This window comes from Pygoscelis adeliae, unplaced genomic scaffold, assembly GCF_000699105.1.
Source record: "Pygoscelis adeliae isolate BGI_AS28 unplaced genomic scaffold, ASM69910v1 Scaffold172, whole genome shotgun sequence".
NCBI classification, from domain to species: Eukaryota; Metazoa; Chordata; class Aves; order Sphenisciformes; family Spheniscidae; genus Pygoscelis; species Pygoscelis adeliae.
Genome location: NW_008824338.1, coordinates 3,562,217 through 3,574,191, shown reverse-complemented (window position 1 = coordinate 3,574,191; position 11,975 = coordinate 3,562,217). Strand labels below are relative to the sequence as shown.

General features: G+C 38.2%; 1 protein-coding gene across 1 annotated transcript in view; it reads left to right on the top strand.

Annotated features, from left to right (window-relative positions):
- The window catches only part of MTFR2 (mitochondrial fission regulator 2), a 12,200-nt gene extending 2,587 nt beyond the window's left edge, over positions 1 to 9,613 (top strand). The window contains exons 2-9 of the mRNA XM_009319138.1: positions 22 to 202; positions 696 to 827; positions 1,219 to 1,323; positions 1,565 to 1,689; positions 3,721 to 3,938; positions 5,096 to 5,396; positions 7,733 to 7,916; positions 9,437 to 9,613. Of these exons, the coding sequence (XP_009317413.1) occupies positions 22 to 202; positions 696 to 827; positions 1,219 to 1,323; positions 1,565 to 1,689; positions 3,721 to 3,938; positions 5,096 to 5,396; positions 7,733 to 7,916; positions 9,437 to 9,535 (1,345 nt within the window). The 3' untranslated portion in view covers positions 9,536 to 9,613. The remainder of the gene's footprint in view (positions 1 to 21; positions 203 to 695; positions 828 to 1,218; positions 1,324 to 1,564; positions 1,690 to 3,720; positions 3,939 to 5,095; positions 5,397 to 7,732; positions 7,917 to 9,436) is intronic.
- Positions 9,614 to 11,975: the final 2,362 nt, after the last annotated feature.

Genomic DNA, 11,975 nt, shown 5'->3' with positions numbered 1-11,975 from the left:
GCTGGTTGTGGTTCGCCTCAGGCGGGTGCTGGAGTACTTCGGCTGGCCGCCCGACCAGGTGAGCCCCCGAGGCGGGGCGGCGGGGGCTGGCTGTCTCCTGCCGGGCGAGGCCTGGAGACCTGCTAGTGCGGGGCGTCTTGTCTGCAGCCGTTGTGGTTACGGGGAGGAAGGGTCGTCACGTCGGAGCCGCCGCGTGCTTGCGGTAGGACGGGCTTTGCTCCCTGCGTACGGTTGGGTTTGTCGGTACGGGAAGGCTTGATCGGTATAACTAGACATGCTGCCCGCATGTGGGATTTCGACGGGTCGCTGTTCTGATACAGCCCTTCAAGTGGTTCTTCTTTCTCTGAACAGAAGGGGGGAAAAAAAATCAGTAACTCTAGCTGCTAATGTTCTGCTATTTTAAATGAAAGGCTACATAACGCTTCCCAAGTAGCAGTTAATCCTGTGTTTTCAGAGACCTGGGAAAGGTATTGTATGGGAAACTGGAAAAGTTAACTGCTGCAGTAAGTCAGGGTCTGATGTTAGAGGGTGAGTTTATGGGCAGTTCTGTAGTCACGGGTGTCGATAGTGAGGCACAGCTGCAACTTGTAGATCTGAGGAAACTCTTATTTATGTGAAACTACTAACATATTTCTGCGAGTACTAGTTTGAGCTATCCTGGTTTTGTTATCGGGAGTTATTGGCTTTTTTGACAGGCCATATTTTTGGAAACTTGCGTATTCGGCAGCAGTATCAGTCGTACGATCAGAACATGCTTTCCTTCAGCAATCTCATCGAGAAGGCATTTCCAGCAGTTATATACAGTCCTAAGGAAGTATCGGGTCAAGGTACGTTAAACTTATTTCCCTTCTTTACTAATTTTTTTCCCCGAGACTTGTATAGATGCGTATGGTTACTCAAATGTGCACTTTTTCTTTTGTCAGTAGCTCAGAATATTACTAGCTACATGATGTAGCTGCTACATTCTTTGTTGGCCTTTGTGCCACTCTAAAATATACTGAGTACAGGCTGTATCTTGGCTGTGTTTTGGAAACGGCCTGTTAAAACCAGTATAGGCCTCTTTGGACTTTCAGCTTGAGAACAGCATTCAAAAGTTAGGTTAACCTAACTGCGTTATATTTAATTACGTATAACATTAAATTATTTAATTACTTTGATTGTAAGAACTGAGGGCTTTGATTTTTGCTTCTCAGATTAAAAGGTTATTCTGATTTTTAGATCATATCTGTTTGCCAAAAAAAGGAATATGGATCTACTCGAAGTGTTGTCCGTAGACTTGGGACAATTCTTTCCTTAGAACCCTACCCAAGACCTTATTTTCAAGTAAGTGATTTATGGTTATATATATGCTTCAACTATTTAAGTTTTCTAGTTTCTTAATATAGTGATAGCTTTCCTGTTCTTCTTACCTTCCGTAACTCTTGTGTTGCATCCCTTATGCTCACAGTTTTCAACTTGCTTACAGCACTGTTTAAAAATTCCTTTTGCTGAGGCAGAACTTTTGGTATGTGCTGAATCTGGTTTGTCTTCATACATTTTTTTTTTCTTGTTTGTTTGGTTTTAGCTTGTTCAAGACCCAAGTCCGTTTGGTTATGATGAACAAAGCACAGCTCCAGCTCCTGTAGCTCCATCACTTGCTGATGTCCTGTGGGTGGCAAATGATGAGGGACAAGCATTTACTAGACTTAGGTAAGCAAAAGTAGAATATATGCATAAAAAGGAGTAATAAAAGTAACTTATGTCTTCTCTTCTTTGTGGTGTGTTGTTTAGTGTGTTTCGTTCCCCCTCCCAGCCCTTTCAGGCTTCCAGCTAAACCAACCCTGGAAACTTTTTGGGTTTTTAGGGGGGCAGTTCCTGCATACCTGGAATTCTTACTATGTAGAGTATTATTATCTGAAAGATTTCTGAAATTGGAGTCCTCTCTTTTCTCTTCCTAATAGCACATCAGGTACATTACTGGTATTTTAATTTGTTTTCACTCACAAAGTACTTTGTGAGAGAGGGAGTTTAAGGGAAACTTGGGTATTGCAACATACAAGATGATTATTCTTATCTTTATCCTTTTAGTTTACAAGCATTTTGATAAACATTATAAAGGGGAAAACAAGAAAAAATATTTAACTGTCTTCTTTTGACGTCGATTACTACAGTGCTACGTGTGTAAACCTTGATGGTTGCTTTGATGGAAAGAAAAACATAATTATTTTAAAAATTTACCTTGAATATAGTTTATATAAGTCTTTCTAGCTTTCACAGAGTGCTAAAGGAAAATATTTTTACAATAATAAAATATTACAAATACTGTGAAATGACAAATTATCCAGGAATGTGCAGATACAAATAGTATACAAGTCTCTTCTCCCTCCCCCCCCCCATGTCCCACTAGAGAAGAAATAGAAATTTGGCTTACCCTTCCTCTAAAGGATCTGTTCAAAATCAGAGGATGAGTCAGAGCCAGAACCAAGATTAAAATTTGGACACTTGTATTGTCTTGTACTACATCTGTATCGGACAATGTAATTCTACTTCATATTGGCATGTGTTTGTCTGTGATCTTTGTGCTGCTTGCTGGTAATGGTACAAGAAACTGATGAAATGACACACTTTTTATTAGAGAAGTTTTGATAAAGCTGTGTTTCATCTTATGATTCCTGAGATGTTACTGTTGAATTATGGAAGTTTTTTTGCAGCAGTTGTAAAATACTGGAAGAGTAAGAATATTGTTAAAAGGGACTGTGGCCTGTTTTGTCTTGCTTGTGCTGTTCTTTAGCCCGTCTGATTCACAGATCTGTGAAAGTTCATTCTTTTGTTGTTTTCATTCTTTGTTCCTCCTCCTCTCCTGGCTCTGTGGGATGTTTTTCAAGAACAAGTATTCTAATTGATATCTTTTCCTTCTGAGCCAGTGTGAAGAGCAAGGGTTTCTGGCAAATCAGAAAGCACTGCTGCAGGTCTGATTTGAAGTAAAAGGATGATGAATATAAGGGAAAAGGTCTGGTTTTGTTTCAATCAAAACTTAGTGCATCTTGAATAAATAAAGTAAATTTAATTTCTTTCTTTGTTTCATAATGAAATTCTGGTAGTTTGAATTTACACTCATTCTGTATTTTAAGGTTATTTCTGCAGGTGCAGACTCGAAACAATTTTTAAAATTAAAACCTGAGACTTGTAGCACAATTTTCTAATTCAGTCTGTGTTCACATGTAGCTTACAGAAGATGAGGTTCTTATTCTGTAAGTGTGTATTAAAATTTGTGATTATTTTCCAATATATTTTCTGAAAGATTGCAACTTCTTTGCTGCTTGCAGTGTTCATCTTGCAGAGTTTGATAAATGACTAAAATGTGTGAAGCCTAATTAAGAGATCTCCCTGCCTTTCATATCTGCTGTTTCAGGTAGGGAGGAGGGAGAGACACCTTTATGGTGTCAGTCTAATAGTTATTGAATAACAACAGCTCAATCCTACATTATGACCTTATGATGTATAATTTATCCCTGAGTAAATTATCTGACTATTTTTTATGATGCGTTTTCAAGGATCTGCATTGTACTTGAGCAAAGGGAGACTTAAAATATTTTTAAGGTTATGAGTAGTTTAAAGTTTTCATGAAGTTTGCAAAGTTATGTCTTGCTGAATGATGATAACTTGCTTGAACTTGAATAAGTTTTGAGATGCCCATTGCTGGCTGAGCCTTTTGAAACCGTGTCTTGTGTTGCTTTCTAGGACTGAATTATGGAGAAAAGAAAAAAGTACGGCTTGTCGTGACTTACCTCCACCTATAGATTCAATACAAAGTGTTCCAAAAAACAGTACAAAAAAAGACAATCTTGTTGATCAAGCAGCATTCCAGAAAATTTCTGCACTTGAAGATGAGCTAACCTTTCTTCGTGCTCAGATTGCTGCGATTGTTTCAGCACAAACTTGGGGAACCATTCCGCCACGTAAGTCCTTCTGGTTTGAAGCAAACCAGTTTTCCTTTCTTAGCTTTAGAGCTCCTGTTCACAGCTTGCCATGTCTGATGTTGATAGAGAACATCTCTAATTTCTCTAACTGAAGTTACACCAACAAAATTTACAGAATATAGTATTTTGTTTCTCTTTTCAGTATTTGGCGCCAACCCCCCCGCTTTATGATGCCGGTTTGCCAATTTTGAATGCAGTTGCTCCAAACTGATCTTTATACTCATTTCCATGCTTGTGAAGGAGCTTAGTAACAACACTATCCATAGGCTACCAGTTACTGCTTAAAAAAGTTGCAGATGATTAATTATCCCTTTTGGGTTTTGTACTGTTTCTGACAAGTTATCAAAAGAATGGATTAAAAAAAGTATTCTAAGGAAGTCAGGTTCAGGCTTTAACAAAAACAAATGCTGCCATAGATGTGTCTAGCAGCCACTAGAGTGTCACAGATTGAAGTTCGTATTGGAGACCAACTATCTTGTGATTTTTTTTTTTTTTTAAACTCCTCCCCCTCCCCCCCAAAAAAAGAAAAAAGTTTTGAGGTCTTGATTGTCTTACTTGCATTGTGATTGTTGAAATATTTGAACTGATGTGGAGGAGTTACATTTGTGTGCATTGTGCCAAGTGAACTTAAACAGTAGTTCAGGCACCTCTGTGGTTCATTTAGGTGTTCTTTTGGCTCTTCTTTTGGCTCTCCTCCATTGCACTCAGTATTGTAGTCTGTTCTACATGTTTTATGGTTATCTTTGCTTTTGCTTCACGTGGGATATTCTAACGTTCAGGCCATTGAGAATGAACTGTATGTAGTAGCAGGCTGCTTTGCTGTTGTAGTGCTGCTTTGCTGATTTATCTAGTGCTTACATTGAAGAGACAAATGGAGAAAATCAGGGCAGCACAAGACACCTCAGATCCATTATTTCATGTGTTCTGAATCTGTGGCTTTGAAATAAAAAATGTTCTTTGTTTCAAATGTAATTCTTCTGTGGTATAATGTGTGAGGTGTGCAAGAAAGTGCTCTAAGAGGGCTGTCTTATCATGACTTAAAACTGAGTCATCCTAGATGTTGCTTAATATTGTTAATTGTGAACGTATACTGACTAAAAATAAGATCAGTATTTTTCTTTTATAACTGCATCCAGAAGCCTTTAAAACATTCAGCACTCCAGATGGATTTTTCCCGGTGCCAGCCATGACTTCTACGCCATTGTCCGTCTCTCACAATCACTTTGTAATTCCCTCGCCTCCTCCACTTCCTTCTGGTGTACCATCTGGTGTTGATGCTAGTAATTCGGCAATTGAACTTATAAAACAACGTCGTGCTGCAAGAAACAGCAGTTCAGCTACAGCTGATAGCGCTGATCACCAGAGGACAAAGAACATTCCTAGTATGATGGATGTTTTGAAAGACCTAAACAAAGTTCAGTTGCGAGCTATTGAGAGGTAGGTTGAATTGAATGTGTATCCAAGTAATCCAAGACTACGTAAGCATCACAGCACTTAAGTAGCACCAGAGAACACCAGTGTGAAACATCACTTAATAAGCAGCTACTGCTGACAAACTTAAGTCGGCAACTTATAAGTTCACAGCTTGGAATGTAAGATACTTGTGATATCGTTTTTAGATGCATTTAAAACATGCTGAATATCACAGCATTTAAAACTAGTTTCCTGCTTTAGTATACAAATCTCAGGTTGGGGTGGGAAGGTGGGTGTGTTGCTATCTGGAGATCGCTTACAAAGTTGCCTACACAGTCACAGGAAATTGATCTGAATGAATAAAATTTTTTGATTCACTGTGGAAGGACAAATTCTTGGGGAAACATTGGAAAGCTAGTGTTAACATACCCAAAGTATTCTGGTCCTAGCTTTGAAGTGTTAAAGAAAATAAATGCCGTATCTTTTATTGAAAATGTTTTGTAAATTTGTATTTCAGTAGTGCAGTTGGATTATAAATATTTTTAATGGTCTACTGTTTTGATGCACAGTTGATGTCTTACAAAAATGCATTACTAAAGACTGCAAGACGTCTTTGGGTCAGTGTTGCTCTGCTGTGCTAGGTGTAATAGAGGTTGTCAGATGTCTTTTCTGAACTTTTTGAGTTGAAAAAGTATGTAAGAACAACTGAGTCTATAATGAATATTTGGAGCTCTTAACATGCGAAGAATGTCACCAAAACTTAACTGCATTCTTATTTCAGCATTTTCTTAACTGTGAGCTTTATCCGTGAAAATAACTAGGACGAGTCTTGGGCAAATTATGCATATACAACTCTAAAGCGTATCTTTACCCTTTTGATGACATTTTCATAGTAAATAAAGCAAATATAAAGTGCACTTAGGTAAACCTGTGTGTTTCCTTATGTATGTTTTCTTCCATATAATTCCACGTACGGTGAATGAAGAAAGTGAAATGTTCAGGTTAACAGTTTTAACAACCATCATGTTGGGCAGGGGCATAATTAGTAGGAAGTGGCAGGTGTGCATCTGAAATGCTTTCTGGATTTAGGCATCTACCTGTATTCTGAACTTAACTGAATAATGAACTTACATTGTTGGAGGGAGTAATGATGATCAAAATTGCTACAATCTTTCAGGTGGGAGTCTCGCAGTAGTTTAATGTGTGCACTGTAAAGGGTAGACCTCTGTTCTCAGAAGTTGAGAGCCTAAAGATCCCAGTTTCTACTACCTGAGCACCAGCTTACACGTTGGGCAAGTGCTCTAACAGCTTCATTTTATAGGAAGGGTGAACTCAATCCTTTCAGGTTTCACGTTAAATGACATCTACTGCAACTGCCAGACTTTGAGCTCAGTGCTGTCAGTATGCATTAATAGGTACAATTCATTGGCCTGGAGATAGCACTTTACTAGCAGAAGTGTGAATATATCTAGATGCCGCCACCCCCAAATATCTCAATGGTTAGGAAGCCTTTCTTATGATTTATTTTCTTGGGCTAGTCACTAATTTCCACATTTCTGTTAGGTTTTGGGGTGCAGGTGCTGTTTTGATCTTAAGTCTCTGTGTTGTCTCTTGATTTTGAATTTGATAAGAACGTTTTTTCTAAATTAAATTACAAACTACTTTTTAATTTTTGCCTATAAGATTTTCATATTTGGATGCTCAGGTGCTCGCTTGGAGGGAAAAGCTGACTTTGAAGCCTTTGTGCCAAATCTGATGATGATTTTTTTTTTTAAATAATGAAACTTGAGTTCAAGTGTGTTTTATAAATGGGGCTTTATGGTCACCTGGCTGCGTATTTGACTTAAACAAAGTGGTTGTTTTCTTTAAATATAATTGCTCTGAGGAATTTTTTAAGTTTGTTTTTTCTCATGGGACCACAGAAAGGCATACTGTTCCGAACTTAAAATTAATGAAGTTTAAATCGAATTATGTTCACAATGGTTATGAAACGTTAGTGAGAGATTCCCACTAACATATCTTAATATAACTTATAAATGAGACCTGCTATGAAAGCTGCACATTTTGCTTTTTTCCCTCATTATTTGCAATACTTTTTAATTCTTTGTGTTGATTTACTGATAATTTTCTTTATGGAACAGCATCAAGTTGTATTTTCAAGCTAAGAATCTAGCTGACAAGTTGTTGGGTGTACTTGTATTAGTCCTCTTTGGTGAATTGCTGTAAAATAACATTAGCAGCATTATTTGTGTAATCGGGGATTTACAGGATAAGGTGTATACGAAAATGTGTCTCTAGATTTTGGATCACTCAGCACAGGATTTAAGGGCAGAAGACAATAATTTTTTTTTTTTTTGTAGGTCACCTGGAGGTACTCCTCTTTCTAGACCCAAAAAGAGGCAAAGTTCAGATTGGGATCCAGTTGCTCTACTAACTCATGCACTGAAGCAGAAATTTGCACATAAAAATGATGAAGATGATTCCCTGGACAAAGAAAATCGATCTTTTGATAGCTCCCCATTTTCTAGTCCAGAGATCCCACTGGTATGTTTTTATATAAGAATGTGTTTCTATATTCTTGAAGTGACTGCTGTTTTCATGGATAGTTGCAGAGTTTTTATGAGTCTCCAAATTCTCTACAATGTTTTTAAGCCATCAGCCTAGGTAGTTGCTTTTTTTCAAGTATAATCAAGGCAGAGAATCTCAAAGATTAAGTATTTTGGGTGGATTTAGACTGGTAGATACATTCCTAGATGCGCCAAGAGGAAAAACTTAGAAGACTGACTTTAAAAATTCACCTCATAGTTGATTGAACTATGGACATTTGCTTGATGGTAACTGGTAGGTATCCATGCATAGAAACTAGTGACTGACTAATTTTACAAATAAAGATGCTAGGAAGGTACAGAGAGGTCTGACTAACATGGGCTATGTGTTCAGAAATTAAAATGAAAGCATTGGCTGTAATACTTGCCTTTGAGGTAGCATCACTTCCACACAGTTTGCATCTTTATCCAGAATGAGACATGATTCTGAATGCTGTTGCAAAGCCCATAAAAGATACAGGTTTTGGTATGAACAAGAAAAGTGGTAGACAGAGCCATCGGACTAAGGTGATTCTGAGCGCTGGTTTCTGTAGAGCAGCCTATGCAAGCTACTTCAACTTACACAGTCCAGCAGTACTGTTGGTTATCTGTTAGAGACTTCCACAAACTTCAGAACTGCTTAGATGAGATGGATAGAAATGGCTGGCAGTAATTTAAGTTTCTCTGCTTAGCAATCTTTATATCTTAAGAGTGAGATAAAGATTTGGACTGTGGCATTTATTTGTTAGCCTAATGGAGGGAAATAATAATGCAAAACATATGGAAATCCAGACATTCTTTGAAGGCTGCCGCTTATATGCGTGGCTAGCTGCCTGGCTGAAAACTTAAGGAAAACTAAGGTGTGTGTTTCTATTTCCAGCTATAATTATTATTTTTTTAATTTCAGCTGCCACAAGGATTTTACAAACAAAATGTAGCATATATTTTACAGAATGTAGTGAGTCAATAGCTCTGGTGCAGTCTTAATAAATTTCACTGTTGAGACACCCCCCCCCCAAGAAAAAATTAGAAACTTCTTAAAAACAGCCAGGCTTGTATTTTGGATGCTGCAGACCATTGCATTACATAGCTGACCTACCTGTTTATAGACACACAGATCAAAGTTAGATCCTGGAACAGCTTGTTTATGGAACAGCTTTTGTTCCAGGATCTAACAGCTGAATTATAAAGTCGTGGACGAGAGACTGCTTAAGGCCAGCATGTTCAGGAGTAGATACAGAAAGATGGGCTTTTTCTGGTTAGAGCAGAGTAATCTCATGAGCTTGTAATCAAGCCTCTAATTGTTTACCCTTGAGTGTTTTGAAGAATCAACATACTTAAAGCAATTGCACAGGCTTACTACTTTATTCTTCCTACGTTAAGAGAAGCGCAACAACTCTTCCAAACTGTCTTTATTGTCAGCATCTTCTCATTCAGTTGTCTTGGGTATAATTGTTTACTTCCAACCCTGCTCCCCAGGTTGGACGTTGCAGTCTGAAGCCAAATGCAAAATCTAGCCTTATAAGAAGTGATGAAGTTAAACAGGTATCGACGTGGAAAGCGAGAGCACATATTTAACTGATGGAGACTTCTGAGGAAACTTCATAGTGTGTATAAGTGGCGGGTCCACTTTGAAACTGCTGTAAGGTGCTGTAATGTTTTCTAGAACATGTTTCTCCTGTGTTGTTGAAGTTTGGGTTGTAGGGTTTGTAAAATTGCCTCTTCCTTCTCCTTGGTTTCCCAGCAGCCAAACTTGTGAATGCAATGCACCAACCAAAAAAAGGTTTTTATTGCTATGGAGCAGTGTGTTTGAAACTGGGAAATGCAGGAAATAAGTGTGTGTGAAAGAAAAATAATTATTGGTGCGGCAGCTGAGGTGTGCACCCTGTTTGCACTTCAGTGTAAATAATAAGGAAGTGTAAACTTTTTGTTAGTGTGTTCTATATAACTGACTATATAATTAATGGTAGCTAATACTGTTTCATTAGAATGGTATAGTTGCCTCGGTTTTCTTTGCAGCTTGCTTACGCAACTCCATATTCCATGTGCAAACAGTATTCTAACTTATTTTGGGTCAGTAGATAAACTCTTATGTTTGTGAAAATTTGTCGTGCTGTAAGTAAACTGCAGGTTTTCTGTAAAATGCCTATAATATGGGGGAGTTGTGTTCTGAGATAAAAAAGACCTTGTAGAGAGATCTGCTAGCACACAGTCTAAATTCGATATGTAAATAAACATTAACTCCCTCCTTGGCTTCTCCATATGAAGTCTGTTTTGTTCACAAGAGTTTATAAAATAAAACTTTCTTTATATCATAGGTGTGTGGTAGTGGCATTTTGTGTTGCAGACTAACTTTTTTGTATCCTAAGAGTTGACCGTGTTAGACAGCTTCTTAAATTGTATTATCTAAAATGAATTAATTGCCTAAAATGAATTAAAATAGAGCTTACATCTGCCAGAGTACTTGGAGTCCCTTATTTACAAATTTATTACTATCCACTGCTTACAATAGCTGCCTTCACTTAATCTTTTGTCTAATGATCCTGATGTATAAAACCAAAATCCTATCAATTCGACTATGGACTGTGTCCTTTGTATATCCTGCATGTCTTCTATTTCCCTGCCCGCTTACACAGAGTAGATTGGCGGCTGGATTCTCTCTTACTGACGAGTCTTATTTGCACAGTTGTAAGAAATTACTGTGCAAATCCCATACTTCTGTTTTAATTTTAAAAGTTATCTTTTGACTAAAACTGGAGCTCAAGTGACTTGCTATTTTATGCTTCTAAAATTATATCTTCTAGATGTTTTTTTCTGAATTTAGTAATTATTGAACTTTATCACATTCTCCCATTCCTCTCTCAGCCCTTAACAGTTTGACCTTCCCTTTCTTTCCACTCTCAAAATACACATTTGCTGCATTCTTTACCTAAACTTGACAACTGCTATGAAATCCATGCAGAATAGCTAGCTTGGCCCTCTACTTAGCAATCTTACCCTCTTCTGTCAAAGCTCCCCATTGTCTTTTGTCTGCTGCTGTGGTCTCCGATACACTAGAGCAGCAGGGAGCAACAGTGAAGGAAGTCCATGCAGTGCCTGCAAAAGAAGTTATGTAGGCAGGTGAATCCTGGTGAGCATAAAGCCTATGAATCAGCTCCCTTTTGCTCAGTATCTGCAGTGTGACGAGGTAGAGCGAGTTATCTCCTGTGTTATATCAGCTTTCGTAGATCCAGGGGATCTCGGGGTTAGTGGCCATTCCATTGTGACTGATAAACGTGAAGGTGGAATTCTTGCTGTAAGAGTGAATTAATCTGCAAAGCCCTGAATACAGTAGTCCTCTCTCTCTTCCCCCCCACCCCAATTCAGGTGCTTTGTGACCACCAGTCTTCTCTTCAGGAAGAACTGTTGTTTTGGACTCCTTTTATGTATTTTTTCTGTTCTCTCCAGAATTCAGCATTTAACTACCAGTTTGGCCTACAAGAGCATTTTGCAGTGGGACTTTTGAATTTGAAAGTGTCTTTCCATTTTGGAAGGGAATTCTCTCAGAAACTTTTTAGTACCTCTTAAACCAAGGATCTAGTGTCAGACTTCAGAAGCATCTGCAAATTTTAGTGAGCTGTGTGACCCTTCAGGTAGTTGGGTACTATCTCTGATTTTTGTGTCAGTCTGATGTGAATTGTGTGGTAACGTAGTTTGTAGAGCTGATGAGCTTCCTTAGGGAAAAGAGTAAGTCATGCGCCGTGTGATTTTTTTCAACTATGTACCACCTACACATGTTACAAGAACAGATTCTTTGTTTTATGTAGTTCCAGATGTAAATTAGGTTAGGCATTGAGCCCTGGTATACCTTGAGAAGTCTGTGGGTGCCATCTGGTAACATCTCACAGTTTTCAATACTAAGAAGTTGCAAAACTTAGACAGAGATGTTTAGTAATGAAAAGGTTAGCACCCATTGCAGAGATTTTTCTCCCTTTCGGAACTAATGGGAACGTGACTTTGTCATCTTTCTTTGACTAAA